General features: G+C 58.1%; 1 protein-coding gene across 1 annotated transcript; it reads right to left on the bottom strand.

The window, feature by feature from the left end:
• Positions 1-11: 11 nt before the first annotated feature.
• On the bottom strand, positions 12-9,370 carry CACNB3 (calcium voltage-gated channel auxiliary subunit beta 3). Its single transcript, XM_049625366.1, has 13 exons — positions 8,892-9,370; positions 5,138-5,260; positions 4,799-4,921; positions 4,236-4,351; positions 3,944-4,008; positions 3,704-3,723; positions 3,425-3,505; positions 3,164-3,222; positions 2,884-2,993; positions 2,430-2,581; positions 2,132-2,227; positions 1,847-1,996; positions 12-1,388 (listed from the first exon to the last, which is right to left on the bottom strand). Exons 1-13 carry the CDS (start codon positions 8,934-8,936, stop codon positions 1,074-1,076), a joined length of 1,455 nt encoding a protein of 484 aa, XP_049481323.1. The 5' UTR covers positions 8,937-9,370; the 3' UTR covers positions 12-1,073.
• Positions 9,371-17,596: the final 8,226 nt, after the last annotated feature.

Below are 17,596 nucleotides of genomic sequence, written 5' to 3'. Positions count from 1 at the left end.
GAAGGACTGTGCATGGTATTTATTAGAGATGACAGTGAGGTGGGGGTCTTGTGGAACATGCTCTGTAGGTCACACGTTAGAGCCATAAGGCAAGGGTAGTCGGGTAGACAGGGCCGCTGGGGGCTGTCCACTGTGTCCTATCTCTCCCCACCTAACCCTAACTTAACAAGCAGCAGCTATGAATCAGCGAATAAAGTCGGGGCCACGTTCCCCAGGAGGCATGAGGGCCAAGAACAGAAATGACAGGAGGCAAGAGCAAAAAATGAGCGGGGCGAGGAGGCCCCTGTAGCTGTTCCATACGTCCTCTGCTATACACACTCTCCCTTCCCAACCCCCCAGTCCAGGTTGGCTCCTGTCTGCCATTCGGGGTGACCGTGTTCCTGGTCTCTGGTCCCGTCACATGTTGAGAAGCTTTCCCGACAGGCGAGGAGAACCCTTCCCTGCAGGAGCTTCGGCTGTGAGGCCTCTGGCCCCGGCCTAGCCTGCCTGCTGCTCCAGCCTTGTGTCTGGATGCCCCACTCCAGCTGATGGACGGGAGTGCCACCCTGTCGGGCTCTGATTGTCTCACTTCTGATGTGTGGCAGTGAGGCGAGTGGAGGACCTCGGACCCCAAGCACAACCCCTGAGTGCCTCGACTGTCGGGACTTGGGCCTGCTCAGGGGCCTCGTTTCTTCCTCATGCCATGCTGCCCACACCCACCCTCTTGTCACTCTGAGGGGGCATCCCTTCCCTGAGTCTGGTGGGAAGGCCCCTGCTAAGGGGATCCTGGCCTGAGGGCACTGCCGGTGGGGCAGCTTCTTGTGCAGGAGAGGAAGGTGCCGGGGGTGCAGCACACGCAGCTAGTACCTGGAATGGGAGCCTACGGGGGTCACTGTGCCCAGGAGGTAAGGGGGCTGGCTCCCTGCTTCTCCCAGAACCTTGGGACCACAGGCAGCCCTGGAGCTGGGGCCGGGCAGGGGGTTGTGGGGGCTGAGCCTAGTGCCAGCCTAATGCCAGTCTAACTCCAACCTGCCTGGAGTGGGCACCCCAGCCAGCTGTGCCTGTGCCTGCCAGGGTAGGGCGGCAGGAGGCTGTCAGTAGCTGTCCTTGGGCCAGGGCCGGTTGCGCTGCCAGTTCCGGTCATTGTGGTTGTGCTCCGAGTCCTGGGCTAGGAGCCGGTCTTGGGGGTCGTGCCCGTTAGCACTAGGCAGCCCCGAGGTGTGTTGGCGGTGAGGCTGGTACAGGTCCTGGTAGGCGTCCGCATAGTCCTCCTCCAGGTGGCGGGAGCTACGCTGCGAAGACCCTGTCCAGGCTTGGCGGGAGCTCTCGCTGGCCTCGTCTGAGGGCATCAAGCTGTCCCGCTCCAGCGGCGAGTGCTCCTCGCCGCGCTCCCCCAGCAGCTGCTGGTTCTGGGGGCAACAGGACAGCTCTAAGTAGGCAGGGCAGACCTCGCCTTGGCCTCCCTCCCACCTCTAACTGGGTGGGAGCCGTTCTGCCCCTTCGACTCTCAGTTCCTGGATACAGGAAACAGTGCAAGGAGGGAGGGAGAGGCATCTTCCACGTGAGACATGGAAAACGGGAGCTTTTGACTCCTGCAAAATTCAGGCTCTGCTGTCAAGACAGACTAAGGTAAAGAGAGTGTTTCTTTTGAACCCAGAAAAGTAACCTCTGATTACCCACCTCACTGATTTATTCCCTCTCTCATCAGGAAGTTCCTTCCCCCATCTGCCCTGGCTCTGTATAGCACAGCTGAGTTCTCCGATCCTTTGGCCTTCAAGCTGGAGGCCAAGGACAATCGCCTGGGCCAGGAGCAGGCAGTACTTTGGCGGGTTCAGCCTGAGCACCTGTGCCCACTGCAAACGGGTACCTGAAGTCCAGGGATGGCACTGGGAGGGCCCAAAAGTCCAGGGCCGGGGGCCGGGTGGTGGGTGGCCCTCCAGTAAACCTCTAGGTATTCAGCCAGGTGCTCACACGCATCCTCCAGCTGGTTCTCATCCAGAATCACATCAAATGACTCCTGGGGAAGAGAGGGAAAGGGGGAATGTTGGCTGCCTCTTGGTAGCAGCCCCCCCCCCCCGCCCCCCCGTCTCCCTCACTCCCCTGCCCTGGAAAAGCTAGAGTGGGCACAGGAGTAGCTGACCCAGGTACTCACTGGTGGGCACTGAACCAGCTTGTCATATGCCATCATCTGTACAGTCAGGTGCTTCATCTGTGACTTCCCCCGGGAGCGGATGAGACGCTGGAGGACCTGAGGAGGAAGGGCAGGGCTGGGCCTAGAGAGAACCCGGCGTGTCCCCCACTTGTGCTACAGCATCAGCAGCAGGTGAGGATGATTCGGAAGGGGGCAGCAGGAAAAGGGAACTCAGGAGCCCCCGGGCAGGGATCAGGCAGAGGTGTACCGCGTTCTGGGAGGGCAGCCCCGTGGGCCTCCTCCATCGCCGGTGAGGTACCTTTGGTGAGGATACTTTGACAAAAACGATGATGGGGGCCAAGGAGGTCTTGGCCAGCTGTGCCGGGTGGTTGATGGTGTCGGCATCCAGCACTACCAGCTGCAGCGATTTTGCCAGCTCGAATATGCGCTCGATCTCACTCTGTACTTCCGCTGCGGGAGGGGGCAAGTGGGCCATGACGCTCACCGCGGGGCTCCACCTACTTCTTAGTCCCGTGGGGCCGTGGGAGCGCTCCGCGGTGGTGGACGGGAAGGAATTGGAGGGAGAGGGTATATTCATCAAGGTGCAGGCAGGCAGTGAAACGGGGAACCGGGGAGACTGGGGCGGTTCTTGCCAGTCCTGGGGCGGGTAGAGAAGCTGGGCAAGACTGCAGGTGCCGGGGAAGGGAGAGGTAGGAGAAAGGGTCTCACTAAGGCTTGAGTGGGTGGAGAAGCAGGAGACCGGGACTTCTCACCAATGCTGGAGCGGGCGGAGGAACGCTCAATGATGGTCCTCTTGCCAGGATTGTTGAGCACAGATCGCTTTGCCAGTGAGAGGTCAGCTGTGACGCGGGTGATGGAGATCCTGGGGTGGCGGTGGAGAATCACAGCCCACCTCTAAATTCCAAGCCTTAGGCTTCTCCTTACCCAGGTCCCACTGAGTTTCTCTTTAGAAAAGACCTTGCTACAGGCACCTGGAAGGAGATAATGATCTTCCCCCTGGTTCTCATGCCACCTGAGGCCAGAACAACTTACCTGCCATCAAATCTATGTTTGAGGAAGTCGAACAGAGCCTTCTGCATCATGTCCGTGACCTGGGTGGCAGGGGTGAGGGGAAAGGCATGGGATTGACTGGGGCCCTCTTGCGCAGGGGCAGCTTCCCTAGGCATGGCCCTGGAGCCCGCCCCCTCCACACACAGACCTGGTGGGGGCAGAACACCCCTCCCACTGTCCCTGTGGTCTTCCCACGGCAGGCTGGGTAGAGGCAACCCTTTGGGGTCAGGGGCCTTCTCTCACCTCATAACCTTTCAGAGAGGGTCCCACCAACACTACAGGCCGCATGGAGGGCACCACATCATATGGGGGAACATGTTCTGCCTGCAGAATGGACCCGAGGTCAGGCAAAGCCATGGCCCTGTCGCCTGCCCGATGCCTGACTGGTGCAGGGCAGATCCAGAAGTTCTGGGCTCCCTCCCCTCTCTGTTCTCTTGCCCTTCCAATAAGGACTGCCCAGAAACCTGTCCCCACAGCCATAAGCCATGAGCCCCCCCAGCCCAGGTCCCTTCCTTGACTCACCTGCTTTTGCTTCTGCTTGGCTTTTTGGAAAAGGAAATAAAAGATTAAAGTTGGTGAAGGGGGAAAAGCCCTGGGGGCATGGTATTTATTCCCTTCCCCAAGGGAGACACTGGGTTTCTCCGAGCTCTTTTGGTCCCTCCACCAACCCCCTCCCACACAGCTCACCTGGGAACAAGCTCCCTTTCTCCCTGTGTCTTAGTTACCCACCTACCCAAGATGGGTGGGTTGGGGGGAGGCTACCTAGAGATGGCGGAGGGGAGCGTCGGTTGCCAATGTCACTCAGGCTGGAGGGGTTCCCAGATCTCCTGAGAGCAGAAAGGGAGGTCAATAAGCTTCTGTGTGAATGCATTTTCTACACATTATTTCACTGTCGTATACATTTCCTTACATCTTAACTAGCGAGGGAAGCGCACGTGTGTGACAGGTGTATTAATGCGTGTTGGCTTTCATATTTGTGCGGTGTTAATGTGTGCTGCGGGTAAAGTACATGTGTCTGGGGGTACGTTTATTGAGTCACAAACCCTGCTCTCACCTGGCCTTCTGCTCCTGCTTGAGCCGGATGCTCTCCAGGCGCTGGGGGCTGGGGATGAAGGCAATGTCCCCACCCTCTTTCACTAGCCTCCCGATCCACCAGTCATTGCTGTACTTCTGGGGGAAGGGGCGGTGAGAGGAGGCGCCCAGGCCTCAGTCCTGGCTCTTCAATGTGAAGGAGCCAAGGAGGCATTCAGAGAGCAGTCTGAGGAAGGCAGCACAAAAGGAGGAGGGCAGGAGAAGGTGCCAGAGGGAAGGGCAGCCAGGTTTGAGCCACCCAAGATTTCAGTGCAAGGCATCACCGATGTCACAGGTAACCTAAGAGGCAACTCATCTAACTGCTCATTTTACACATATGGAGACTGAGGCCCAAGCCAGGTCTCAGAAGGATGGAGGCCCTGGGGACTGGGTTGTAGATATGAGGGGCGTATGGGTATGTGTTCTGGATAAGAGCTGAGGAGTCTGGGGACCTGTTTATAGACTAAGACTGAAGTAGGAGGCAGGGGAGCTAGGGCACGAGCAGGGGGATTAGGTGGCTCCTCTTTGGGGGTTGGGGTTGGTCACCTCTTTAATATGCAGAAAATCTTTGGCCTCAAAGTTGACTCCAGAGCCCTGGACTGGGCACTCCTCGTCCAGTACGCCACAGTAGCTGACATTGGTCCTCACAGCAAATGCCACAGGTTTGTGCTAGGGAATTTGGCCATCAGTGCAAATGAGGGGAGCCTCACAGCACCCCTTTTAGTTTCAATGCCCCATCAGTAGAGGGCGGAGGCCCCAACAGGACGCCCATGACACACACACTCTTTCACACTCATGAGCATCCTGCCCACTGACCCCTGGGGACTTAGGACCCAGCACAAGTTTCCACCCAGCCCAGCCTAGCCTGCCAGCCCAAGTTGATACCTTGGCCCTTTCAAGCTGCTGCTGAGCCTGGCTCTCCACTTCCCGCCGGGCACTCTCCCGGTCCTCCTCCAGGGAGACGTCTGAGTCCAGAGATGGGCGGCTGGTATAGGAGTCGGCTGAACCCTGGCATGGGGGAGAGGTTGTGACCGCTGGGCACTACAGGCATCCTCTAAACCCTACAGCAGAGGCTCCACTGACCCCAGCCTGTCCATGTCCGTGCTGGACCCCGGTGGTCCCTCTCATCTCCCTGAGAAGGGCCCCAGTGCCTCTGGGGCTGCAGGAAAGCCAGCCCAATCCATACGTGCTAAGATTGGGGCCCCTCCCCACAAGCCCATTAATACTGCGGCTCTGAACAGAGCCTTCACTTTCCTCCTTCCTCCCTTTCCTCTCCTCTACCCTGGCCTCTGGGGCAGAGTGAAGGGAGACGTACTGCAGATGATATATTGGAGATGATTCTGGATCTAGGAGACCCAGCCCTCTTGTTCATATCAGCCTGCAAAGCATCCTGGGCCTTATCCCTTTAAAATGCATGGCAGCAGTACAGTCAGCTGGGAACAGTCAAGAGACACTGGTTGGCGTGGCACTCTCTCCTGGGTGTCAGGACAGAGCCATCTACCCCCTTCGATCTCCTCTCCCCAGGTGCCTACCCTTCCAGGGTGAAGAGGAAGACACGGTGCTGCCAACTCCTGGAAGTCACTTCCTCTCTCCCCACCCCCACTTTCTTTCCCCTTACACCTGCTGGGGCAACTGGCCAGGTGTGGGCAGCAAATAAGACAGACTGAGAAGGCAACACAAAGCTGTGTCCCTGGGCCCCAGTGAGGCTCAGCCACACCATCTGGCCTGTATCTCCCCAGCCCTTCCCCAAGGGGATATCAGCCCTGAAGGAAGGCGCTGTCAGTGCCAGGCAACCCAGCCGAGGACCCTGGGGATGTAGGGACAGGGTCTCTAGTAACCAGAGCCGGGAGAGTCTCTGAGTCCTGCGAATAGGAAGGGGGTACGTTTGGAGGGTTGTAGAGGTCACCAAGAGGGAGACACGCAAGTGAGGAAGGAAAGCTGACCTTAGGACAGGAGGATAGAGGTCAGGATGTCTGGGTTTCCCTGTCAGACTAGGGGAAAGGGAATCTTTTGTTTTCTGTCTCAGTCTCCACTCTTTATGATCAGAGGCTTGAAGCGGTATTTCCATCAGTTCTGAAGTGCAGGTGGCACAGATAAGGTAGGAGTCTGGCTAAGGGGTCCATGTGGGAGTGTGTGTGTGTGTAGGTTTTAGAATGTTCTCAGGCTGAGGAACATTCCTTCAAGCTCACTGTGCATGAGCACTTACAGAAGGCAGCAGAAGCCAGAGTCTCAGTGGGGAAGACAAACTCACGTACCACCCTGCCCCTCGGCCCCAGCCCCAGCATCGGCAAGAGGGCTGGTCAGCTTGATATCAGCCCGGAGCCTTGAGCCTAAGGAAACACAATGTCTGTGGTAGATGGAAGGCATGAAGAGAGCACAAAGGGAAAAAGTCTTTCATTTTACAGAGGAGTAGAGTCTGCCTGCTGTTCCCCATCTCTCTTGAGAACAAAATAAGGCTGGCTTGGCAGCAGGAGAAAGAGCGGCTGAGCCTCGGGAAGAACCTTTGTGCTGTCAACAGAGTGGGGGGGACCTCCTTTCAGGGGTCTTAGGCACAGGAGACAGCTGTCTAATGCGAGCAGGCACCAATGGGAAAGGAGGCAAGAGGCAAGGCGGGATGACAACTCACTTTGATGAGTAGGTATCAGATGCCTTCTAGATGTCCAGGCCTGTGCAGGAAGAGGATTCTGACCTTTGTTCCACAGGCTCTCGGCCTAATTTAGTAATCTTAATGTCCCCGCCTGGAACATCTGGGTCACCTGGCCTCTCACCTCAGAATGGGAATCATAGGATCTTCCCCTAAATGTTTAAGGAGTTGTGCTCACGATGGAACCCCCTCTCCATTATTCCCAAGTCCTCAGAGCAGGACCCAAGGATGGGTGCATCCTTCGTGCCCTGGTATCACTTGGGAGGCCAGGGCTGCCCTGCCAAGGGTGCTCTGGGGTCTTGCCTCCCCCACCCCCTGTTATGCCAAAACAGCCAGAGGCCCAGTACTTTGGAGCTGCCAGGAGTTGGCACAGTGCCCTGGTGGTGCCCCCCTTGCCTGGTGAGTGTGTGGGCAGGCTGCAGCTCCACTCTTGCCTGGCACGGGGGAAGAAGAGGAGGGAGATGAGCCGGTGGATTTATTTAGAGCCTGATCTCCCTCCTACTGCTTCAGAGGGGGCCTCAGGGAGAGCAAGGAGCCAGGCAAGAGAAAGGGAAGCGGGGGGAGGGTGATCCAGGAACCAGAGAGGGGTGGGGAGCCAGCAAGGGGGTAGCAGGCTGCCCCCAACACATCCACATGTCAGTCTTCACCTTGCAACAGCCCTTGCCTTCTTGCCAGGGACGGGAAGAACCTTCTAGGGCCCTCAGCCCCTCCGAGAGGTTCATTCTCAAGCTCACCTTGGCACCCTGGGCCATGCCAGCTGTCCCTTCAACTGTCAGAAAGAGGTGTCCACCAGAGCCTTGAAAATCATCTGCTCTAGCTGCAATGTAATTAGCCCCAGAGGCCCAATGGGGAACTGGGCCCAGCAGGAGCCCAGTCCCAGAAAAGGACTGAGAGCTGCCTATCCTGAGCCCTAGAACTCATGTATCATGGGCCTGGCAGCAAGAGATGGGAGAAAACCCAAATACTCCCCTTTTGACCAGAGTGCTCTGCCCTCCGCACCTACCGGGGACCCCTTCCAAGCCATCTAGTGGTCCTCTCCTAAGGAGACCTTCATGCAGCGTGTTTCGGAGAAGGGACAGAGAAGCTGCTGCCCATCCTTGCCCCATCTTTCCAGGCACTCTCCCTGCTCTGAGCTCCGGGAATCACTGCCTAATGAGCTGATTTGTCTCAGTGGGTCAGGAGATAAAAGCAAAGAGGAGAATTAAATATTTATCAGTTGCCTGGTTCTCTGAGCAAAGAGCTTCCTCTCCATCCCCAGGCCCTCAGCCCCTCTGGCCTCACCTCTAGGCCCTCCATGCTGAGCAGGCGCTCAGGAAGCCCACTGCTCTGAGGACGCCCCAGCAGGAGGCGTGGAATGGATGGGGCTCAGTCAGCTGGCCCACCCATGTGCCAGGTGCCTAGTTTCCAGCCTGGGAGAGAAACTGTGCTGCAGGCAGGGTGAGGGAATAAGGCAATGCTCAGGGATGGGCAGCAGAAGGGAATAATGGAGGTCCTCAAGTTTATGATCCTTTTGAGGCTGGTACCTGATTCTCTGTTATCCCAGGCTCTCTAAATTCGTCCTTTACTTGAAGCATAGGTCTGAATTGTCCTCCTCCCCCAAAGCCTCAGCTTCTCCAGTAGCTGTTGTGTTCAGACCCAGTCAATCCTCCTTTGGGAACTCCAGACACTGCGTGTGCCCTCTCTACAGCCTCTATGCCCTCAGTCTCCAGCCCTTCCTCCCTCTACCCTTTAGTCCTGGGCTTCGGGGCCACCTGCTCGAGCCTTTCCCCCACACTACCCCCCGCCATGCGCACACCCGATACCCCTCGGTCTAGGACTGGAGTCCTGGGGAGCTTTGGGCATGGAAATTCATCTCCCCACTTTTCAGGAGCGCCCCCCCTACTGGCCCTGCCCCTCCACTGAGGCGTTTTTCAAAGTAATGAACGGGGGAAGGGTCCAAGGGAGAAGAGGAGTCACCCCAACTTCCCCACCCCCACCCTCACCGTGGGCACTCACCGCCTCCGAGTCCTCAAACCCGGGCACGTAGGAGTCGTCATACATGGGGGAGTCCGGGCTGGGGGGAGCGCGCGGCGCCGGGGGCGGGAGCAGCCCGGAGGCAGGGGCGAGGACAGCGGGCCGCGCCCGAGAGATGCCACCGAGCCCCGCAGCCCTGCGGGCGGCGGCGGAGAGCGAGAGAGCGCGAAGGAGAGAGCGAGCCGCGAAGACCAGCTGCTCGGAGCTCAAATCACCGCTCCCCCCACCCCACCCCCCCAAACCCTGCCGGTCCCACCCCGAGCGCGGCTGAGGAATCTGGCGCCGGCTCCTACAACAATAGTGCCCGCCCACCTGACCCCCTCCCCGGGAGCAGGCGGGGGCGGCGGCGGGGGGCGCCGGCCACCCGGGGAGCCCGAGACCGGGCCTGGAGAGGGTGGCCGGCCGCAGCCGGGGAGAAGGTGGGTCCCCAAGCACCTATGGGGCAGAGGGGCCGCGGGGAGGAAGGGGAGGAGAGACTGCGGGCGGGGCGGATCTAGGCTGGGAGGAGGCGGGGCGAGGAGAGATGCGGAGACAGAGACGCTCAGCAACCCAGGAAATACTCCGCCGGGAAACAAAGGGCTGGCGCGGGGGAGGGGAGGGGGCGCGGAGATGGGACCCAAGCCGTGAAAGCCGAGGGCGCAGGTGGCTTAGAGGCCGGAGACAGAGAAAGGAGGGATCGAGGCAGAGAGAGAGGAAAGGGGGAGACAGGAAATTGGAGAGACTGGGGGAGATCGGAGAGGCGGGGCGGGGGCTGGGGACGGGCGGCAGAAGGGGGAGGGGCCCCAGGTGAGAGGGCCGCGTGTCCAGGCCCTGGCGGCCCAGAGACTCCGAAAGAAACCCCCGCAGTGGTACGGGGAGGAATGGGTTTGGCGAGCCCAAGCCAATGCGTGAAAGTAGCCCCTACCCCAGCAGGTGCTCGGGCTCCTCCTCCCCCCCCTCCCCGGCCCCCAGTGCTGGGACCCTGGAGCAAAGGGCCACGTCGCCCAACTCATGCAACTGGGGTTTTGGGTCCGACCGCCCCACACCTGTTGCGCGATTAGATTCCATCCTAGTCTGGCCAGGACTGGGGGCGGGGGGGGGGTTCCCTTGCTCGCTTCCTTGCCAAGGACTGTGCCATGCATTGCCAAGGCATCCGTGGGAACTGGGGGAGGGAGGGGCTGTTTTAGGTGAGCCTAAAGGGAGGGGGAGAGAAACCGGAGGGTGGAGGTACGGGGATTGGCGGGGCTGGAACAGAAGGTGGGATACCGGCCACACTGGGGTTGGGAGGGTTAAGGGCAAGACTACCGGAGTCACTAGTGTAAGGCCAGATTCCCTCCTTAGAGAAAGGATGGGGGTGGGGTGGCCGGGATCCTGGTTGGAGCCACAGTACCACGCTGTACCAGTTTCCTTCCAAGGAGAACTGAGATGTGAGGTTAGAGACAGAGCAGCAGCCCTTATCTTGGATAAACTTCCCCAAAGATCCACCCATTGGAGCTCCCTCCTTTCTTCCATCTCCTGAGCAACATTATTCCTTTGAATTTTGATGGTCTACCTGCCCTAACTCCACCACGAGGGGGATGTGAGATTTAGAAAGAGGGTTTACACTTGGAGCCTTTCTGGGCTCATTCCTTCTCCAGTCCCTGTTTCTCACACCCAGGAGGGTGAATCAGGAAATCTGTTCGTTGCTTTACCTTCCTGAGCTACAGGGGAGTCAGAAAACCAAAGCTGACCCAGTTTGACGAGATCTATGGGAGAAGCATTGCGCATGGGAGAGAGGAAGTCCACCCAACCCAACTGGCTTCCCCATTTATGTCAATTTTTCATGTTCCACTGACAAGAAAGAAGGAGAGAAGGGGCCTCATCTTAAGACTATCTTTAGTCTGCCTTTAGTCTGTCTGCCCCTGTGAGTGGTGCAGCCCAGCCCTGCTTAGCATCTTCCTGCGGCTGGATTTGGCAGACAACTTTGTTGGAGCCCTACAAGCTGGCCAGGCACTGCTGGGGGAGGCCGTTGGCTTTCACAGTTCTCTCCTGAGTCCAGCACCATTTGGGGATTGGTTATACGTTGGATTCTCTGGTAGTGCCAGTTCCCAGACACTGTCTTTTCACTTCTGTGCCCCCTCTTTCTAGTTCCTCAGAACTCCTTGTCTCCTCCTCTTTTATTCTCTGCCTCTTCAGTTCCTTCTGTTTTTTCCAGAAGGGCAGAAAGGAGCCATGAGGTGTGAAAGAATAAGACTCTCAAGGCGCTCTCTCCTGGGTGATAATTCCAATGACGACAGCTGCTGGGGCATCTGCTTCTCTTCCCATCCCTGGATCTACTCTCCTGATCTCTCCTTTTGTGACTCTCTCCGCCACCAGGGGGTCCTGGGGATTGTAGTTACACAGCAGACCTGCCATCAGTGTCACTCCTTCCTCACACACCTTGTTGTTTTCATCCCCATCTGGGACAGTGGTGTCCAAGTCTGCTTCTGAAGCATGAGTTGCCGTGCCAACCACCCCCCCAGGAGATGGTTTCAAGCTTTCATACCTGGGCCCATCCCTTGGGTCTTACAGGAGCTTCAGAGCTGCACTCTTTCCCTTATCTCTGAGTCGTTACTCAATGCCCCCTTGCATCTCTTATCTCACCCACACCTGCCTGCTCCAGTTCTCATGCCAACTTCCTGTCCTGAAATAAGACATGTGCCTGTCAGTATCTACGTGGCCCCTAACCTCTTGTCTTTTCCAGGGGTGAGCACAAGAGGAGAGCTGAGGGCAAAAAAAACCCCAACCCAACCCAAACCAAAACAAACAAACAAAAAACGGTTTCGAGGATTGGAGAAGAGGATTTCTGCTCTCCTCCCTTGTAGGAGAGAGCTGTTAGGCTGGTAGCTGCCTGGCACCCAAGGTATGGAAGCAGGGCACCGGGGAGAAGCCTGAATAACCAAGTTTGGGAGTGGGAGTACTTGGGAGCCTCCGGAATACATTCCAGCTTCTCCTGTAAGTGCACCAGGAAGGTGGCAGATCCTAATCCCTCTGCATTGAATGGGGAAACTGAGGCAGGAGCCAGCACCTCTGGGAAGTCCTTCTCCTCAGCAGTCTTTAAGATGGACCAAGCCCAAACCCCCAGCATTCTAGCTGCTAGGCCGCCCTCAGGGAGCCTGGAGAGGGGCACCAGGGGAGCTTGGTGAATCCCTCTTATCTCCGTCCTTTCATCTAGCTCCTTTTTTGGCTCCCCAGGCAGTCTTCCCCTCCCGTCCCAATCCCAGTGCTTAGAAGCTGCCAGCTCTGACTGCTCCCTCCTTTCTTGCCCGCCTCTTCCACCCTCAGCCTCACCTCCTCGATCTTCCTCCCTCCCCATCACTGCAGTCTCCCCCAAATGAGGGCCCTCCTCCTATCTTGGAGTGGGGCTCTCCTCCCACCCACTGGGGAGGGGGCCCGCGTTTACCTCATTCAGCAGGAAGGTTGCACTGGAGTCAGAAAAAGACATAGACCGGGCTAGCGGTCTTTCCTCCTCCCCCGGGCCAGGGGCTCCGAGGCGGGAGCAGGACCCGGGCGCTGCTCTGCACACTGGCTCCCGCCTGCACACCTGGCCTCGCCCCACGCCCGCCGGGCTCGCTGCCGGCTCGTGTCCCTCTCTCCGGGTTCCCTCCCCCTTTCCTCCTCCTTCCCTCCCTCTCCCTCCCTCTCCCTTCCTTTCTCGCCGCCTCTGTCACTCTCCCTCTCCAGTCACCTTTCAGTCCTGCTCTCTCCATTTCCGTCTCTTCTTCCTCCTCTCTACGGTCTCTGTTCTCTGTTTATCTGGGTGCCTCCCACTGTCCTTCCATCCCCACTTCTCGCCTCCCTTCTCCGCCTCCTCCGCCTCCTCCTTCCTCCTCAACCCGGCCCCCCAGAAAAGGTAGGGACTCTGGAGCCCCCACCGCCGTAGGCAGAAGGGGCTGCCCGGACCCCGGAGCTCTAGGCGGAAGGTTCTAGTCCCTCCCGGCCCCTGCTCCGTGCGCCGTAGGAAACCAGGCGCCGGCGCTCCCGGCGGCGTCGTCCACCCCGACCTGAGCAGGGGACAGGATCCAAGGGAGAAATGCTCGTGTGCGACTCGCTAGCCCCCGTGGCAAGGCGCCCCCCTACCCCGGGGTCCGGGAAAGCCACGTCCAGCCACCCGTCCCCGGCCCAGACCCTGGGTCTCCAGCGCGCCCGGGAGTCTCTAAGGTCTCTCATCTCTCCTGGGTTCCGGCGCCGCGGAACTCAGCCCGCGAAGGCGCAGGGCTAGGCGACGCGGCTCCTCCCCGCCCGGCTGCAGCGCCCCCTAGGCTCGCTCGCGGGGTGGCCGCACACGCCCTCCAGGTGGCGGCACCCGCCGGGGGTCCTGTCTGTCGACCGGCTGCCTTCCGGCCCTCCCAGCAGGAGGCGCTGTCCAGGTCCGAGCCGGGGGGGGGGGGGGGGGGGGGGGGGGGCGCAGCTCAGAGCCAGACCCCCCACCCCCGAAGCCTAGGACGAATCCCTCTCCTTCTCCTCTTTCCAAGAACTGCTGTCCCACCTCCGCCCCCCACCCCCCACTATGGGACTCCAGGCTGCACTCTATCTTCACCCCGTAGGATTCCTTTGAGACACTTGGCTTCTCTGGGGCCCTACCCAGCTCCTACCTCCATGTTGGTCTCCAGGGGCGCCCCCGCTGAGCCCAGCAGCTATCCGGCCAGGCCTGGGCAGCTGGGAGTACAGAGTCGCGGGACTGCTGCTCGGGTCAGTACCCCCTCCACCCCCTTCGGCGGGCACGTCAAACAGGACAAGCCCAAGTTCTGGCGGGGTAGGGGGGAGCAGGGGTGTAGCCCCAGCCAGCTCTCTTCTTGCACCCTTGTAAGCGGATCGGTCTCTCATTGGTCCCTCCACACCCCCAACACCCCCAGGCTGGACTCTTCTCCACACCAAAGACTGCAGCTAAAGGGGAGGGGGAGGCCGACCCCCTTCTCCGAGACAGACCCACGCTGATGCTGAGTGACAGGAGTCCCTAACTTCCCCTCAGCAGAACCCTTAAGATCAAGGGGGCTCCACCGTCCTTCTCAGCCCTTCTTTTACATCCCTTCCCCTGGGGGGAGGGGGTCCTGGAGCCCCTCCCCCAATCCTCCCATCCCCTGGGGATCTTGGAAGACTTCTCTCTCTCTCTCTCTCTCTCTCTCTCTGTTCAGCTGACCCTCTACTTGTCCCCATTTCAGAGGGAGCTAAATTGGGGAGAACCAATTCTCCTCTTTCCACCCCTAGCTCCTCCTCAGGCTGGACTTAACCTGGAAAGTGCTTTGGGAGGGCACCTTCTCCCCTCCCTCTGTGGTCTAGTCCAATGGGTCCAAGGATCTCCTACCACCCACCTACCCCCAAGTCACTCAGCTTCAACTATTCAGAGGAGATAAAGAGATTGTGTGTGTGTTATTAAAATGTGCATGGAGGTTTTTATAGGTTTTGTTTTTTGGCTTTAATAGATGAGCAGAGCTTTGCTTTCCATTTGGCAATAAGACCTGAAGGGAGAAAGTCGTGTGTCCCCCCCCCCCCCCCCCCCCCCGCCACTCCCCCCCAGACCACAGCTAATGGACTAGCTCCTCTGGGCCTTGGGGCAGCTTAAGTTTCCATAGAAGGGGGGTGGGGGTGCTGGCCAAGGCAAGCAATTGTCCCTGGCTTCCCCATTCCTCCCCCCCTCCCTCCACTCTCCCAGAACCTACTGCCTAGAACACCACCTCTCTCTCCTCCCCTTATTTTAAAATAGAAATACCAATGACTTCTCTCTGAACCTATCAGGAGGAATCTGAGGTGCAGCGGGACAGCTCCACACTCTGCACTTTTTCTCACTTTCACTCAAGCTGCTGGACCACACCCCTCTCCCTTCTGTCACAGAGAGAAGGTAGGAACCTCAGAATTAGAGCTGGGAGCCCAGGCGTCAGGCTCTGAGAACTGTCCTCTCCCACCCCCTCTGTGTGAGATGACTAGCAGGCTTATCACTCTTTGGGCCCTGTCCAGGATGCACACCCTCTTGCTCCCCACTCTGCCTTCCTTGGGTCCCCCATCTCTGGCTCTGACCTCACTGTATCTGGCACCTTGCTAGAGGGGAACTCTAGACTGCATGCGCTCCTGGGAGCCATGCCTTAGGGGCCCTTCAGGTCCTCAGCTCCAGCACACAGGCGCTCAGGGCTCTGCAGGCAGCCTTGATCTCTTCTCTCCGGGGTTGGCTTAGTATTCTGTGACCTCCCAGACCCCCAGGTCCTTAGGACCTCAGGATATTTGGCAGGGCCTCTGCTAACCCTTTTGGCTAGTGTTTGTGCAGACGCGTTCTGCACCAGGGGCTTGCCCTACGGATCTCGAGCTGGCTTTCCATCACCGCTTGCCTCCTCTCAGCAAGGCATAACGTGGCCCGGACATTTGAAAACCTGTGTATCATGGGGACAGAGAACAAAAACCACCACGTCCACCCTTTGTATCTGTTCTATTGAGACCTAAAAGGGTCTCCCCCTCTTTTCTGAGAAAGCTCTGTGGAAGCAGCTGCCACAGGGAATCCCCACTGCCAATTCTGCCTACTCCTCTGGGGAAGTTCCTCCAACATCAAACCTCAATCCCTTTTGCTGCAACCTCTGACTTCTTTTTCTGGGCTCCGCCTCTGAACCCATGGTGATATTTGATGCGTCTGGGCACTTTTACTCTCCATCCCCTGACGCAGCATTTGCTATAAATATGTCTGAAGAGTTTCTTGCTGATAGTGCCCAGCAAGAGTGTGCCTTCCTTCCCACACAGAGCCTCTCTGGAGGGACTGAGCTCTCAGCTGCGGCATAAAGACCCGACTCTTGCCAGCCCTGGTGCAGGCAGTGTGACTGCGCTGTGGATTTGGGGGTTCCTTTTGCTACTTGGGAAGGAGGGAAGGTGACAGGGCTGGGAAGCTTGGCTCTCATTCTCTTGCTGCCCAGAGTCTGGCTCGGCCGGGCATATGGTGCTTGATAGGTGTTTATTTTAGTCTTAGATCTCAGTTTCCCCCTGAGTGCATTGCATGGATTGGTGATTCCAGTTCCCCAGGGTGAACTGGAGGGCGGAAGGAGGCCGGGCCATGAGCAGAACTGTAGGGCTGTCCCAGGTGGAGGAAGGGGTATTAGCAGCAGGATCCCTAGGGTGGCCTGGGGAAAGGGGGCTGGTCTAGACTCCACTGGCTTTCTCTCCTCCTCTTGCCAAGTCCTAAATGCTTTAGGACTCTGAATCACAGCACTGCCCAAGGGGCCAGTTCAAATCCTTCCCTCACTCCCACGTGCTTGTGAGCTTTGTAAACATCAGAGGTTAGCCAGGGAAGCTGGGGTTGGAAAGAGATGAGTGGGGGTGGGAATCCCTGGGAGGCTGTTCTGAGATGTTTGACTCAGATTCCTGGCCTAAGTGGCCAGAGCTCTTTGGGGAAAGAGTTCCCCAAGCAGGGGCAGCAGAAACATCCCAGGGCTTCCAAAAGTCTGGGACAGAGGGGACTTGGGCTTTAGGAGGTGGGGCTATTGACAAGAGGCTGAAAGTGGCCTTAAGAAGAAGGCTCAGAGTGAAGGGAGGACAGGCTAATCCTGGACGTAGAGTTGGAATGAGTGGGGATGAAGCACTGAGTTTGGATCCTTTCTCTTTGCCCCTCTGGCCCACTGAAGCTTCTGGGTTCCTTTATCTCTTGCCAGACCCCTGATCTCAGCCCAGATCAGAGCCTCTCTCTCTCTCTCTCTCTCTCTCTTTTTAAATGTTTCTTTATTTTAGAGAGAGAGGGCATGAGCAGGGGAGGGGCAGAGAGAGAGGGGGACAGAGGATCCAAAGCAGGCTCTGTGCTGACAGCGGAGAGCCCGATGCGGGGCTCGAACTCATAAACTGTGAGATCATGACCTAAGCTGGAGTGGGATGCTTAACTGACTGAGCAACCCAGTCAGTTGCTCCTTATGCTCCTCTTTTTCTTTCTTTCTTTCTTTCTTTCTTTCTTTCTTTCTTTCTTTCTTTCTTTTTAAGTTTAGTTATTTATTTTGAGGGAGAGAGAAGAAGAGAGAGAATCCCAAGCAGGCTCTGCACTGTTGCCCGTCACAGGACTCTAACTCACAAACTGTGAGATCATGACCTGAGTGGAAATCAAGAGCAGGACACTCAACTGACCGAGCCACCCAGGCGCCTCCCCACTCTGCCGGAGTCCCTCTCCCCCTCTCTGACAAAGAGTTGGGGGAGAGGTGCCAGTTGTGGGCTGGAGTACCCGTCCACTGGCTCTCACCAGCCCTCTGCCCCACCCCAGACTCCCATTACTTTCAGTTTAAGGATCTGAGCGTGGTTAGCCCTCTCCGGCCCAGAATGAGAGCATGGTGCCTGCAGCCTCCCTGGGAATGAATTATTGAAGAGAGCATAATGTGAGCTGCTCACAGCCTCTGCCCCTTGGGCCCACCATTGCCTCTCTCTGCTTCTCACTGCTTCTTCACCAGCTCCAAGGGACACGAGGGAAGGGGGTGTTATGGAGAGGCGAGGAACGGGGTAGAGATGAGGAAGTATAGACTCAGACCTTGGGGAGAAGCCTCCTGGGGAGGAGGGAAGATGGCTGGCAAAGACTTGTGGCCCTTCATCATGAATCAGGAGGGCAGAGGAAGCCGGCAGCCACCCTGGAGCCAGATTGGGAAGTGAGACTGGAAGACCCTTGACCCCAGTGGCTGCCCAGCATCGGAGCATTATATGCCTCGGGGTAACGCAGAGCCAGAAAGAGTCTGGGTCCTTCT

The sequence above is a fragment of the Panthera uncia genome, chromosome B4 (genome assembly GCF_023721935.1).
Source record: "Panthera uncia isolate 11264 chromosome B4, Puncia_PCG_1.0, whole genome shotgun sequence".
NCBI classification, from domain to species: Eukaryota; Metazoa; Chordata; class Mammalia; order Carnivora; family Felidae; genus Panthera; species Panthera uncia.
This window is presented reverse-complemented; position numbering and strand designations above follow the sequence as displayed.